General features: G+C 49.9%; 1 protein-coding gene across 4 annotated transcripts in view; it reads left to right on the top strand.

Moving 5' to 3' along the window:
- UNC5D (unc-5 netrin receptor D) overlaps window positions 1-15297 on the top strand; it is a 78004-nt gene that overhangs the window by 47065 nt on the left and 15642 nt on the right. For 2 of the 4 annotated variants that reach the window (XM_033081360.1, XM_033081357.1), the window contains 6 exons: window positions 1429-1609; window positions 2539-2706; window positions 3296-3460; window positions 6847-6879; window positions 11835-12020; window positions 14317-14676. In XM_033081360.1, coding sequence (XP_032937251.1) covers window positions 1429-1609; window positions 2539-2706; window positions 3296-3460; window positions 6847-6879; window positions 11835-12020; window positions 14317-14676 — 1093 coding nt within the window. The remainder of the gene's footprint in view (window positions 1-1428; window positions 1610-2538; window positions 2707-3295; window positions 3461-6846; window positions 6880-11834; window positions 12021-14316; window positions 14677-15297) is intronic. The other 2 variants (XM_033081359.1, XM_033081358.1) reach the window with 2 other exon arrangements.

The raw sequence follows: 15297 nt of genomic DNA, 5'->3' as shown, positions 1-15297 counted from the left end.
GGATATTGTCCAGGGAAGGGTCTGGCATGGCTGGAACAGAGTCCAGGGATATTGTCCAGGGAAATGTTTGGCATGGTTGGAACAAAATCCAGGGATATTGTCCAGGGAAAGGTTTGGCATGGTTGGAACAGAGTCCAGGGATATTTGGCATGGTTGGAGCACACTCCCAGGGATACTGTCCAGGGATATTTGACTGGATTTAGCACGGCTGCCTGGTCCCTGCTCCTGAGCCGTGCCCAAGCTCCTGGAAGTGTCCCCTGGCTGGGAAGGAGGGTTGGATGCAGGAGCACAGAGAGGTGGCAGAGGGATCCCAGAGCTGGAATCTTTTCCCCACGTTCAGAGTGAAAGGAGTGATGTTGGACCTCGCCCCCAGGTCGCTCCCATCTGCACAGGGTGTCCATTAAACCACGATTTAATTCCATGTGCAGGATGAGGTGCCTGGAGCTGGAGCCTTTTCCAGGTGAGTTTGCAGCCCTTGGCCGGGATGTGCAGGGCTGGATCCGTCCCAGCAAATCCGGGAGTGCTGCTGTGGAGGGAATCTGCTGCCTGGCACCAAACGTAATTGGCTTTGATGGTCAGCGTTTGCAGATTTGTTTAGGAACTGGAAAATGTACAAATTGCAGCCCATCTGCGCAGAGCTGAGTGCTAATGAATGCCTGCAGCTACCACAGCCATAAGCTCATTACCACAAAGTTCCAAGTCCTTCCACAAGTTGCTAAACAAGGTTATTCATCTGAAGGGAGTGGAGAAGGGAGTTTGACTGCAGGGCACAGCCAGAGCTCCTCCAGATCTGGAAAAGCTGTTAAAACAACCGCCCCCCGCCCTGTTCTTTGCTCTTTTAATAGAATCCGTTGATTTTATTTCTATTTTTAATTTTGCTCTCCTGTGACAGCAGCTTGCCATGCCTTAACTATTTTCTGTTAATGTTTGGAGTGGAAAGGCGCCTGGCGGGTGGTGCTGGGTGTGCTGGAGACGTTGGCTGTGAACTGGGGAAGATGGATTGGAGCTCGTGGCACACAGCATTTCAGGGGCTTTATGGAGCGTGGAGCAAACACTAATGGCCTCTGTTCTCAGGGTGTTTGTGTCAGCTGGGAATCTGCTGTGATGACTCGGCTCTTCCTCCGTGTGCCGTGTCAGGAGATTCCATCTTCCTGTTCCTTCGCAAAAAAAGTGGAATTAATAACACTTATTGTCTGTTTTATAGAGCTGGTAGTTGTCCAGGTGTTCGAACATCCAGTGTATGATGCAGCAGGAGCAATGTGTAAAAATATTTCCTGTTCTCTCTCAGCTGAGATTTTATTCCATGTTCCTTGAGGAAAAATCAGCTTTTCTCAGTTACCAGCCAAAGGAAGCATTTCCCCATCCATTTAAGGAGGCTATGAGATGCCTTTGGCCTGCTCCACGTTTTCCTGTGCTCCTCCCTGCCAGGTGGAGTGGCTGAAGAACGAGGAGCCCATCGACTCCAACCTGGATGAGAACATCGACACCAGGGCCGACCACAACCTCATCATCCGCCAGGCGCGCCTGTCCGACTCGGGCAACTACACCTGCATGGCTGCCAACATCGTGGCCAAGAGGAGGAGCCTGTCGGCCACCGTGGTGGTCTATGGTCAGTGAGAGGGGCTGGGGGCTGAGAGGAGAGGTCTGTTGGCCACCGTGATGGGCTGTGGCCACCATGGTGGTCTGTGGCCAGTGAAAGGAGTTGGGAGCCAAGAGGAGGAGGCTGTTGGCCACTGTGATGGGCTGTGGCCAATGAGAGGGGCTGGGGGCTAAGAGGAGGGGTCTGTTGGCCACTGTGGTGGTCTATGGCCAGTGAGAGGAGTTGGGGGCTAAGAGGAGGGGTCTGTTTGCCACTGTGGTGGTCTATGGTCAGTGACAGGGGCTGGGGGCTAAGAGGAGGAGGAGGCTGTCAGCCACCATGGCCAGTGAGAGGGGCTGGGGGCCAAGAGGAGGAGACTGTTAGCCATTGTGATGGTCTGTGGTCAGTGAGAAGAGTTGGGAGCCAAAAGGAGGAGGCTGTCGGCCACCATGGTGGTCTGTGGCCAGTGAGAGGGGCTGGGGGCCAAGAGGAGGGGTCTGTTGGCCACTGTGGTGGTCTATGGCCAGTGAGAGGAGTTGGGGGCTAAGAGGAGGGGTCTGTTGGCCACCATGGCCAGTGAGAGGGGTTGGGGGCCAAGAGAAGGAGGCTGTTAGCCACTGTGGTGATCTATGGTCAGTGAGAGGAGTTGGGAGCCAAGAGGAGGAAGCTGTTAGCCACCATGATGGGCTGTAGTGAGTGGCAGGGGCTGGGGGCTAAGAAGAGGAGCCTGTTGGCCACTGTGGTGGTCTGTGGCCAGTGACAGGGGCTGGTGGCAGAGGTGGCTGTGCCTGCCTCGCTGCCCTGCTTTGATCTGTGCTGTTCTTGCTGTGCCAATTCAAACCTGGCACCCACAGCATCCCCCAGCCAAGCCCTTCCTGCTGGCACAGCTTTGGGTCGGGGTTTGGCACTGGGGGGCTCTGGCACAACCCCCCCAGACCCCACATTTTGGTGTTTTGCAGTGAACGGGGGCTGGTCCTCGTGGACGGAGTGGTCGAGCTGCAACACGCGCTGCGGGCGGGGCTGGCAGAAACGCTCGCGCACCTGCACCAACCCCGCGCCCCTCAACGGGGGAGCCTTCTGCGAGGGCATGTCTGTGCAGAAAGTCACCTGCACGTCCCTCTGCCCCGGTGAGTGCCCCCAGGCAGGGACAGCTTTGGGTGGGAGCAGCAGGAAGGGAGCTGGGAGGGAATGGGAAATGCGGTCGGGTTTAGGCCGAGCCTAGTGCGGGTGTGAGCGCAGTGCCAGGCGCTTGTGGCCAGGCTGGAGCTTAGCTGGCATCACCAAAACCCTGCCAGGCAGCACCAAAACCCTGCCAGGACAGGCACTGGCTCAGGGAGAGAAACTGGGGACCATCACTGACTCAGAGGAGAAATCAGGGACAGCCACTGGCTCAGGGAAGAAATCAGGGACAACCACTGGCTTGGGGAGAGAAATCAGGGACAGCCACTGGCTCAGAGGAGAAATCAGGGACAGCCACTGGCTTGGGGAGAGAAACTGGGGACCATCACTGGCTCAGGAGGGGAAATCAAGACCTGGGTGGGGGTCTGGGCTTAGTTTAGAGGGGGGAGCTGATGTTAACACCACCATGAAGAGAACAGCATCATTTATCCTGCCAAAGTCTGCTCTGGAGCGCACCAGACGCGGAATTACAGTGGGGAGACACAAAAGGAGCGCTGCTGCAGGGCCAGCAGGGCTGACTGTTCCCTGTCCCCGCAGTGGACGGCAGCTGGGAGGCGTGGAGCGAGTGGTCAGTGTGCAGCCCCGAGTGCGAGCACCTGCGCGTGCGGCAGTGCGCGGCCCCCGCGCCCCGCAACGGCGGCAAGCACTGCGAGGGGCTGGGCCAGGAGTCCGAGAACTGCACCGAGGGGCTCTGCATCCAAGGTGAGCCGCCAGGGCTGGGGAACCACGGCGGGTGGGAGGCCTGAGCTGGGCTGGTCCCGTCAGGAGGGAGCTGGTGTTCCGCGCGGGGTTTGGGGTTTTCTGGTTTTCCGCGTGGAGGTTGGGGTTGTCTGGTTTTCCGTGTGAAGTTTGAAGGTTTGTGGTTTTCCACACGGAATTTGGAGTTTTCTGGGTTTCCAAGTGGAGTTTGGGGTTTTCTGGTTTTCTGTGTGGAGTTTGGAGTTTTCTGGTTTTCCATGTGGAATTTGGAGTTCTCTGGTTTTCTGTGTGGAGTTTTCTGGTTTTCCATGTGGAGTTTTCTGGTTTTCCATGTGGAGTTTGGAAGTTTCTGGTTTTCCGTGTGGAATTTGGAGTTTTTTGGTCTTCTGTGTGGAGTTTGGAGCTTTCTGGTTTTCCATGTGGAATTTGGGGTTTTCTGTGTGGAGTTTTCTGGTTTTCCATGTGGAGTTTGGAAGTTTCTGGTTTTCCGTGTGGAGTTTGGAGTTTTCTGGTTTTCCGTGTGGAGTTTGAAGGTTTCCAGTTTTCCGTGTGGAATTTGGAGTTTTCTGGTTTTCTGTGTGCAGTTTTCTGGTTTTCCATGTGGAATTTGGAAGTTTCTGGTTTTCCATGTGGAATTTGGAGTTTTCTGGTCTTCTGTGTGGAGTTTGGAGCTTTCTGGTTTTCCATGTGAAGCTTGGGGTTTTCTGTGTGGGGTTTTCTGGTTTTCCATGTGGAGTTTGAAAGTTTCCGGCTTTCTGCATGGAGTTTGGAGTTTTCTGGGTTTCCAAGTGGAGTTTTCTGGGTTTCCAAGTGGAGTTTGGAGTTTTCTGGTTTTCCGTGTGGAATTTGGAGTTTTCTGGTTTTCCATATGGAGTTTGGGGTTTTCTGTGTGGAGTTTTCTGGTTTTCCATGTGGAGTTTGGAGTTTTCTGATTTTCTACATGGAGTTTGGGGTTTTCTGGTTTTTCGTGTGGAATTTGGAGTTTTCTGGTTTTCCATGTGGAGTTTTCTGGTTTTAATCCCAGGACTGTGCCAGGGAGCCTGGGGCACAGGGACAGCGGGGCCAGCTCTGCCCTGCAGGGCTTTGGGGTCACACAGGATCCCTCCCTCCTCCTCTTGGGCTGGGCAGGAGAATCCTGGAGTGGTTTGGGTGACAAAAAAAAGCCCCCAGTCCCCTCTCCTCCATGGACACACCTTCCATGGGCACCTTGCCCCGTCCCAGGTGGCTCCAAGCCCTGCCCATCCCCGTCTGGGTGCAGCTGCACTGGGATTTTGCAGCTCCTTCCATCTCCAGGTGTGATCTGTCCCTCCCCCGTGGCTCCAGCTGTCCCCATGTCCTTGTGCCACGTTGTTTTTAGGGCTGTAATTGCTTTCCCAGCTAGGAATTGATGCAATTAGCCTATTTTTTAAAAATCTCTTTTCTCCTGCTCGTCTTCCAGTCTGTGCCTTTGCTGCTCCGCTTTTCATCCCGTGGGGAATTGGGGAGGAAATGCAGCCCTGAGCCACAGCAAACCAATCTCTGGGAGGTTTTTTATCAGGCACAACTCGTTAACTTTGCTCCTTCTGTGAGGCAAAAATAGAAACATTCCTTTGGTTAACAAATAAGGGCTGAGCTGAAGGGGAGGATGGGAATAGAGGAAAAATCCTGAACCTTGGGACGAGCGTTCCCATCTGGAGGTGAATGAAGCAGGGATACAACTGATCAGTTCTGAGGTTCTTTACTCAGTCCTGGACTTGGGAATAACCCCAAGGACCACACAGGAACATCCCAGTGCTCCCTTTGGATTCCCTGGGTGGATCCTGACTGCCCAGTCCTTACTGGAGAGAAATTGGAAGAGCTTTTCCTTCAGGGAGTTTCTCCTGAGACTTGTAACCCTTGTGCAGAAGCAAACAGATGCAGGAGGAGGATTTGTGTGGGGTTTGGGGGAGAGGAAGGGTTTCCAGGGCTGTCACAGCGATGCAAAGGTCACTCGGACCCCAGTCAGTCCCAGTTCCTCACTGGTTTCCTGCACATTTGTTTCCCAGAGTTTATTCCTCCCAGTGCTCCCAGTTGGATGCTTGGCCAGGGTGGATTTGTCTCTCTCTCCTGCAGAGGTGAAAGCTTTCTCTTTGCTCAATAAAAGAGAGGGGGGTTTGGAGAGCTTTTTGTTTTACTTTTATCTGTTTGCTTTAAAGTTATTTTTCCTGACTTCAAAACCTATTGATTCCTTCCCCCAGCGCCCAAAACCAAAACAAACAAGCAGGGCCACAAGGACTGACCTGCAAACATGTTTTTACTAATGCACCCGGAATAATCACAGAGCAATCACAAATCATTTCATTTTCCATCTTCCAAGCAGCACTGCTGCTGTTGCCAGGAGGCTCCTGGACCAGGAATCTCCATTTTCAGGGGAAATGTTTTTTCCTTTGCAGCTTTTCCCTGCCAGCAGCAGGGAAGGGTTTGCTCCAGACTCCAGCCTGGCTCTCCTCTCTGGCTGTTTTTGTGCCTCGTTTTCCTGCAAAACCAACACCAACCTTGGGCAGGGAAAAAAAAAAAAAAAAATCCATGCCAGCAGGTTTTTGGCAAAGCCAAAATCCCAACAATCTTCTGGGTCAAGTATTTCTAAACTGAGCATCATCACAAATGTTAAAATGAAGAAAAGGAGCCTCATAATCCACCTGAGTCTCCCAGTTTAGGGATTACTTTGGCAGGTTTTGGGTAGAAATGGTGACTTGAGTGCCTGGCATGAGGGAGGCAGAGAAGGATCATTTTTGAATGCTGCAGTCCCATAGAAAACCCCTTTTATCCCATATTTATCCCATATTTATCCCATATTTATCCCATATTTATCCCATATTTATCCCATATTTATCCCATATTTATCCCATATTTCCATCTGTTGGGGGCACTTGGATGTGTGTTCATCAGAGAGGTGCTGTAATTGGAGGTGTATAGGTACAAAAATGTGAATTAAGTGGGCATTTTTAAATCTTGTAACTAATTCAAGTGCCCATCACCAGCCTTTCCATATATCAAACACACGAAGGGATCATTAATCCTGACCTGAGTCTCTTTGCCAATGATCCACTGCGAGGTATTGAACTTCCTTCTTGCTGAGGTGTAAATAAACAACAGCATCCAATAGAGCCAACAAATAACCTGAATTAACCAAGTGAGAAATTGCTGCCAAGGAACTTCCTGAAAGGGATTTAGGGAGAAAAAAAAAAAAGAAAAAAAAAAGAAGATGAAGAGAAAAACATGGACAACATAAAATATTCATATTGTCAGCAAACGAGGAGAAAATGTTTCATTTATAGAGTGAGACAGAAGCAATATAGGAAATAGATATGCTCCATGTAAATTTATTAAGTGCAACTTTCTCTCTTTCTCTCTCTCTCTCTTCCTCTCAGATAAAAAACCTCTTCATGAAATAAAATCCCAGAGTAAGTTCTTTTTTTTTTTTCTCTTGTAAATATGATTTTCCTCATCTTCTCTGCCATTTGGGTTATTTGTTTAGGAGCTAAGTAGGAGCTGAGGTTTTATGAGAGGCTTTAGCAGCTGCTGGAAGCATCCTGGGAGCAGTTCTGTGGTTCCAGGCTCAGTGGGAATGCTCAGCAGTTTCTGTCTGACAGGGAGCCCTGGCTCCAGGCTTGGGGTGGGCCCCTGGAGCACCTGGAATTAGGAGAAAAGGAATTAATTCCTGGTTCTGTATTTTACATTCCTGGTTCTGTGATTTTACATTCCTGGTTCTCTGATTTTACAGTCCTGGTTTTGTATTTTCCATTCCTGGTTCTGCATTTTACATTCCTGGTTCTGTATTTTACTTTCCTGGTTCTGTGATCTTACATTTCTGGTTCTGTGATTTTACATTCCTGGTTCTGTATTTTACATTCTTAGTTCTGTGATTTTACTTTCCTGGTTCTGTATTTTACATTCCTAGTTCTGTATTTTCCATTCCTGGTTCTGTATTTTGCATTCCTGGTTCTGTGTTTTTACATTCCTAGTTCAGTATTTTACATTCCTGGTTCTGTGAGTTTACATGCCTGGTTCTGTATTTTACATTCCTGGTTCTGTATTTTCCTTTCCTGGTTCTGTATTTTACATTCCTGGTTCTGCATTTTACATTCCAGATTCTGTGATTTTACATTCCTAGTTCAGTATTTTACATTCCTGGTTCTGTGAGTTTACATGCCTGGTTCTGTATTTTACATTCCTAGTTCTGTATTTTACATTCCTGGTTCTGTGATCTTACATTTCTGGTTCTGTGATTTTACATACCTGGTTCTGTATTTTACATTCCTAGTTCTGTATTTTACATTCCTGGTTCTGTGATCTTACATTTCTGATTCTGGGTTTTACTTTCCTAGTTCTGTGATCTTACATTTCTGGTTCTTAGTTTTTTCTCAGGATACCCAAAATCAGTTCAGGGAGCTGAGGGTGCCTTGAACCCTCCTGTTGGGTTTGTCTGGGGGTCCCCAGGATATCCCTGCTGGCTCCCCCAGCTCTGCCAGGCTGGGCTCAGCAGTGCAGTTCCATTCACTTCCTTGTCTGTGCAGTTCCATTTCATGAGAAATTGAGATTTTCTGTGGAGGTGAGGCAGGTTTGGGCTCTGAGAGGCTGGAAAGGGCTCAGTTCCACCCTGGGGCAGGGACACCGAGCTCAGCTCCTGCCACCCCCAGAGCTGCTCCAGGACTTCCTGACTCATCACAAAAATCAAAGCCAATTACGGAGATAATTGAGGGACAGACTGTTCACTGAATGATCTCTTCCCCCAGCCCCTGACTTGTGATCTCTCCAAGCCCAGCAGAACTTTGAGGCACTGATGGGAGCTCAGGGAGGGGAGCTGGGGGAACCTCTGAGGTTCCCAAATCCCTGATCCCAGGTCCCAGATCCCAGATCCTGATCCCTGATCTCCGGTCCCAAATCCCTGATCTCAGGTCCCAGATCCCAGGTCCCAGATCCCAAATCCCAGATCCCAGGTCCCAGGTCTCTGATCTCAGATCCCCGATCCCTTATCTCAGATCCCTGATCTCAGGTCCCAGATCCCAGGTCCCAGATCCCTGATCCCAGGTCCCTGATCCCTGATTCCAGATACTTGATCCCAGATCCCAGATCCTGATCCCGGATCCATGATCCCTAATCCCTGATCCCTGATCCCTGATCCTGATCCCAGATCCCATATTCCAAATCTCTGATCCCAGATCCCTGATCCCAAATACCTGATCCCTGATCCCTGATCCTAGTTTCCAGATTCTGATCCCAGGTCCCTGATTCCTGGTCACTGATCCCAGATCCTGATCCCAGATCCCAGATCCCAGGTCTCCCCTCCCTGCTGGGGCTGGGGAGGTGGGTCCTGCCCAGCCCCTGCACAGCACTCCTTGTAAATGAGATAATTTAATCAATTATGTCTCCTAATGCACTAAACCAAATGTTTCATTTTCTGCTCCCGCACATCTTAAATTATCTTCAGGTGCTTTATGAAACTTAATCATAGTTAATAGAAACTTCATTACCATCAAATGTGCTTTCAATAAATGTTGTGTAGCAGAGGCAGGAGGTGGCGTGAAAAATGGGCTGCAATTAGCACAAACATGGATCCTGGAGCAGAAAGGGAGAAAAATTGTGGTGCCTGCCAGGGTCCCTCCCACCCCTGGGCTGGGAGGATGCAGCTCATTAAGGAATAATTGGTGGACTATAAATGTTTGCTTTTCTACTTTGTTTGTTCGGTTTCCACTTTGTTCCCTTCTGGGAACAAAGCAGAACCTCATCGTGCTCCCCCAAATTTCCCACGCCTTCCTCCTTCCCTTAATTTCTAATCTCCCTTGGAAAGAATTCTCCAAAAGAAAAGATCAGAAGGTGAAGAGGTAAAAATCACTTTTAAACAAACAAACAAGCAGTGGTTGTTTCTGAAGAAACACCAAAAATCCTAAACCAAAAAGAAGTCTCTTTCTCATGGAGCTGTGCTCCATGGGAATCACTCAAACTGAATCACGCTGGGTTTGCCCTTTTAGCATAAAGCTGTTTAAAACCCCACTAAATCCTGGAAAGGCTGCTCTGCCTGCGAGCTCTGGGCTCCCCTGAGGTTTGGGGCGGCTTTTCCTGGCACTTCTGGGGTCACCTGGGTGACTCTGGCAGGTGTTCCATGGAACAGAGCAAGGAGCAATTTGTTCCAGGGAAGGAACTTCAGGAAGAATTCCTGTGAGAGGTTTTAATCATCAGATTTATAGACCAGTGTCCAATTCAGACTCTGGAGGTACTTCAGAGTCAATGAAAAGAAAGATTTTGCTTGAGTCAAACCTCTCCCATTTTTTATTTTTGATTCCGTGCTCTCCCTCTCATCTTTAACCCGTGTACAACAACATAAAAGTGGGAAAGTGGAATTGCCTGACCTGGGAATGAATGGAAAAGGAGATGCTGAAGCACTTGAGGAGATTCAGAGACAGAAATTTCAGCTCCAGTGAGCACCTGGGGAGTGGCTCATGCTCTGCTTTGGAGGGCAGGAGATCAGCTCTGGGATTCTCCCCCACTGCTGTCCTGGGGGCTGGAAGCTTTTCCTGCCAGGATATTTCTGCATCTCTCAGACTTGATAATTTATCATCCCAGCAAGGCAGGAGGCGTAATTCACATTTCCAGCACCTTTCTTTTTTAAAGCAATGATGCAAAGGGAAGAGCTGGAGATGCTTTGTGGTGCAATAACCACGAGCTCTCGATGGCTCCCTGGGCAGGGAAAGACCCCAAATTGTTCCTGAGTTTCTGGAGATCCATCCCCTCCCTCCTCCTGCCTCGTTCACTGCTCTAATTACCCACAGAAATTAAGTCAACAATAGCGTTTCATAATTAATTCCCTGTAACAACAAAGCAACTTGGGAATAGGAAATTGGAAGAAATAGAAATGTAATTATTGTCTGTGCTTCCCTTTCTGCACCTGGTGCTGGGGAACAAACCAGAGCTGTGGCAGTGGAGGTTTGGACTGGGGTTTGTGTTGTTCTGCTCTGGTCTGAGACATTTCCAATTTGCCCTGGTGACCCCAAGGCTTTGCATTTGCTCTTTCTGTCTGGCCTCTCCCATTGTTATATTGTCAGCCAGCATCTCACTCCCTGCAATCCCTAACTCAGCCTAAATCCCTTAAAATTCTCTTTACAGCATTTTTCAAGGGGGGATCTCATGGAAAAAAAAAAAAAAAGAAAAAGAAAAAGGCTTCAGAAAACAACAAATAAACTAAAAAGAAAGCTTATATTTTAGTGATTGATTTGGTAGAACCATGTGGCAGTGGAATTGTTTTGGAAGTTGGATTTTGTCACCTCACCAGTCTGCTCAGTGTGGTTTCCTGACCTGCCACAGAAGGCAGATTGTAAATGGGTTAACTGTACCACTTAATTAGTGGCTTGTTTTTATTTTTTTTCTGTGTTTACTTAGGATTAAAAACATGAAGGAGACTAATTTCTCGTGTTTGGATTTGGTTGTTTATTAAATCTTGTCTAAAGTACAGAGAGTTCTGTAATATTTCTAACTACCAGCTAAAAGAGACCAAAATGGAGTCAAATCTGAAGTGGTTTTTTTGTAGTGATCCTGTAGAAAGGTCTGGTAGCTCTTGTTCTCTGGGATCCAGTGGGAAAGGCTGCTCTGATGTTCCAAATCTCAGATTTGATCAGGGTAGGAAATGCTTGGCTCCTCCCCTGGCTGGAGCATCTCCCCATGGGATGATGGAATTTTATCAGCCATGCACTGGGACTCAGTGGCCATGAACAGGAGAGATCTCCTGGAGGGAGGATGGGCTGTGGGAAGATAAAGAACACTGCCCCAGCTGGTTTAACAGCTGGCCATGAACAGGAGATATCCCACAGAGATCAGGATCACTGCCACAGCTGGTTTATAAAATATTGTCCCATGAACAGGAGAGATCTGGAGGGAGGATGGGCTGTGGAAAGATAAAGAACACTGCCCTACCTGGTTTCAATGGATGACCCATTAACAAAATATTTCCCACAGAAATCAGGATCACTGCCCCACCTGGTTTTTAACACATGGCCCATGAACAGGAGAGATCTCCTGGAGGGAAGATGGGCTGTGAAAAGATAAAGAACACTGCCCCTCTGGTTTATAAAATATGGTCATTAACAGGAGAGATCTCCTGGAGTGAGGATGGGTTGTGAGGAGATAAAGATCACTGCCCCTCTGGTTTATAAAATATGGCCATGAACAGGAGAGATCTCCCTGCTCAGAGGATGGGTCCTGGAAGGGATAAAGAACACCGACCCACCTGGTTTTTAACAGCTGGTGACAGAATCCACACTTTTGGGCACATCTTTACATTGTAACAGCACACCATGAGCGTGAACCTCGTTTCCACGGTGACATTTCCACACAAAGTTTGTGTTTTTTTCCTTTCTCCCGGCAGACGTGGAGCGTGGCGGGGACATCGCGCTGTACTCGGGGCTGGCGGCGGCGGTGCTGGCGGTGGCCGTGCTGGCGCTGGGGGTGACCCTGTACCGGCGCAGTCAGAGTGAGTACGGCGTGGATGTCATTGATTCCTCTGCACTCACGGGAGGCTTCCAGACTTTTAATTTTAAAACAGTCAGACAAGGTTAGTGCGGCGATTTCCTTTCCTTCTCTGCAGAGCTGCCACGGCTCAGGCGCACGCCTGGATTTTGGGGTGGGGGGGTTTGGGGTGACAGGGACAGGGACAGGGACAGGGAGCCTGGGATTGGCTCTGCTCTGTCCCACAAACACAGAATCCTCCTTGGCCATGCTCCAGGTGCTTTAGAAATGCTGTGCCCAGCTCCTTAAAGCAAAGCAGCCAAATCAGCACAAGCCCAGGCACCACAGCTGTAGTTCCTCCTGTTCACAGCTGCAGAGCTTTCCCTCACGCCAATAAAAGGGATTGTTCTTCTGCTGATAATCTCAGACCCCAGCTGGAAGTGTTTTGTAACCTGCTGTAACACAGCAGCACTGAGGTGGGAAATAAATGTGTGCAAGACTGGACCCCTGAAGCCCCAGGAAAAACACCAGGGCCATAAAATATGGACAAGCATTTACTAAGAGCAGCGCTCAGGTTTTCAGGAATGTTGTTGCCTTTGAACAGGAGGGTGGGGAGGCAGAGGAGCAGGGATGAAAGCAGAATGTTTATTGATTCCGTGCTGCCGTTCTACCTCAGACCTGCCTGATTGTGGGTGGGTGGGAGCGTGGGTGGGGTGTGAAAGCGTCCCCATGTCTCTGTTCTCTCTTCAGAAAAGGGAAATATGTTGCAGGGTTTGTTTGGGGGGTTTTGTGGTGTTGTTTTTACAGTTTCTTTATTTCCTGGAGACGTTCCTCACCAGGCATGACTTGCAAGAAATTGGGAAAAGGGCTTGGCAGGCAAGGACGTTAGAAGGAGGTTCATTCATCCATTTCTAAACCCAAACCTTTAATTAGGGCTGTGTAAATCTCAATGACTGTCTCAAACAGGAACATTTTCCTTTGTGGTTCAGTTTGAATCTTGTTTTGACTCTGGGGAATTGTTTGCTTGGCTCAATGCCTAAAACCTTTCATTCTGGATGCTGTGAAAATGCCCAACTAAGCAACCAAAGAAAAAGACCCCAAAACCCAACAGCCAGAGGATCCAGGCTGTAAATCCAACCACTCCTGATTTTTCAGAGTGTTTTCTGAGGTAAAACACCTCAAAATGAATAACTGTGGTGCCTTCCCGTGTCTCGCTCATGTCCCACTTCCCTTTCAGCCCAGCTTCCCTCAGGCATGAAGTTGTGGGTTTGTGTAAAAGGTCTGCAGGAGGATGTTGTCACCCAGTGGGGTTTAATGTAAGGAAGGAAAACAATAGGAGAGGAGAGAGGGCAAACACACAAACGTGAATCCCAAACAAAGGAGGCTCCTCCTCGGGCCCTGAGCTCAGGAGCTGCCTGAGGAGCGACAGACACGAGATGTGCAGCATTCCTCTGATCTCCAACGGGCCTGGTGGGATTTGGGTGGGATTTGGGGCTCTCAGAGCTCAGGGAGGGTCCCAGAGGGGACAGGGAAGGGTTTGGGGTCTGGGGTTGCTGAGGCATTACCTCCATCCCAGAAGTGACAGGGAAGGGTTCGGGGGTTTGGAGTTTGGGGTTTGGAGTTTGGGATTGCTGAGGCATCCTCTCCATCCCAGAGGGGAAAGGGAAGGTTTTGAGGTTTGAAGTTTGGGGTTGCTGAGCCATCCCCTCTATCCCAGAAGGGTTTGGGGTTTAGGGTTTGGGATTGCTGAGGCATCCCCAACATCCACACCAAACTCCAGAGGAGACAGGAGAGGATTTGGGGTTTGGAGTTTGGGATTGCTGAGACATCCCCTCCATCCCAGAGGGGACAGGGAAGGGTGTGGGGTTTGGGAAGGAATTACTGAGGCATCCCCTCCATCCACACCAAATCCCACAGGGGACAGGGAAGGGTTTGGGGTTTGAAGTTTGAGGTTTGGAGTTTGGGATTGCTGAGACATCCCCTCCATCCCAGAAGGTTTTGCGGTTTGGGGTTTGGGGTTGCAGAGGCATCCCCTCCATCCCAGAAGGGACAGGGGAGAGTTTGGGGTTTGGGGTTTGGGGTTGCAGACATGTGCCCTCCATCCCAGAAGGGTTTGGGGTTTGGGGTTTGGATTGCTGAGGCATCCCCTCCATCCCAGAAGGTTTTGGGGTTTGGGGTCTGGGGTTGCAGACATGTGCCCTCCATCCCAGAAGGGTTCAGGGTTTGGGGTTTGGGGTTGCTGAGGCATCCCCTCCATCCCAGAAGGGTTTGGGGTTTGGGGTTTGGGGTTGCTGAGACATCCCCTCCATCCCAGAAGGGTTTGGGGTTTGGAGTTTGTGGTTTGGGGTCTGTGGTTGCAGAGCCGTGTCCCCCCCCAGCAGGCCCTGCTGCTGTCCCCACAGGTAACTCGCTGCTGCTGAACTCGTCCCTGCAGCCCGAGCTGACGGTCAGCAGGACCTACAGCGGCCCCATCTGCCTGCAGGACCCGCTGGACAAGGAGCTGATGACGGAATCGTCCCTGTTCAACCCCCTGGCCGACATCAAGGTCAAGGTGCAGAGCTCCTTCATGGTGTCCCTGGGCGAGTTCCAGGGCAAGGCCCCCGGCAGCTTCCCCCAGGGCACCCCCAGGCCCTTTGGGAGCATGCAGGGCAGGAGCAAAGCCCTGTTCATCCAGAGCCTGGCCTCCATCTCCAGCAGCAGCCAGCTGAGGAGCACGGCGCTGTTCGGGCACCTGGGCGGCCGCCTGGTCATCCCAAACACAGGTGGGTGTGAGCTCCCAGCTTCACCCTGGGGGTGTCAGAAAACTCTCAGCAGCTCACAGCAGCCAGCAGAGAACGACCAGAGGCCCTTACACCATGCATTCCACAAGAATTTTTATTTTATGTGAAGTAGGATCCCCAGAGACAAAGGAGAGACAGTCACATTTATATGTTCAAGGTTATACAAAGTTGTACAAAGTTTATACAAAGAACAGCATCCACTCTAAGTCAAAAGTTCTAAAGGCAAACTGGCCAATTACACAAATTAATTTCTAACCAATTATCTTCCAAGGTATTAGACAGTGACCAAATTCTTAAGGAATTCAGCTCAGCCTTGGTATCCAGGTAACCTTATCCACATGCCAGGGGGCAGATGGTTTTGGGGGAATTGTGTCATCCACAGGTGGGGGCTCCTTTCTCATCAAAGACTTTGAGATTCAGCTGCCTGGGGTAGTGTTTTATAACCAAACTTTTTAAAAATGCCAGGAAAGAAGGAGCAGGGCCCCGTTAATGCAAATTTTGGGAAGTAGGGCACGTTGCCCACACAGGACACGAGCGAGCAGAGGGAAGCCTGGGCTGAGCACTGAAGAGGCATTATTACTGTTTGAACTGCTCTAAATTACT

This window comes from Catharus ustulatus, chromosome 27, assembly GCF_009819885.2.
Source record: "Catharus ustulatus isolate bCatUst1 chromosome 27, bCatUst1.pri.v2, whole genome shotgun sequence".
Taxonomy (NCBI): domain Eukaryota; kingdom Metazoa; phylum Chordata; class Aves; order Passeriformes; family Turdidae; genus Catharus; species Catharus ustulatus.
This window is presented reverse-complemented; position numbering and strand designations above follow the sequence as displayed.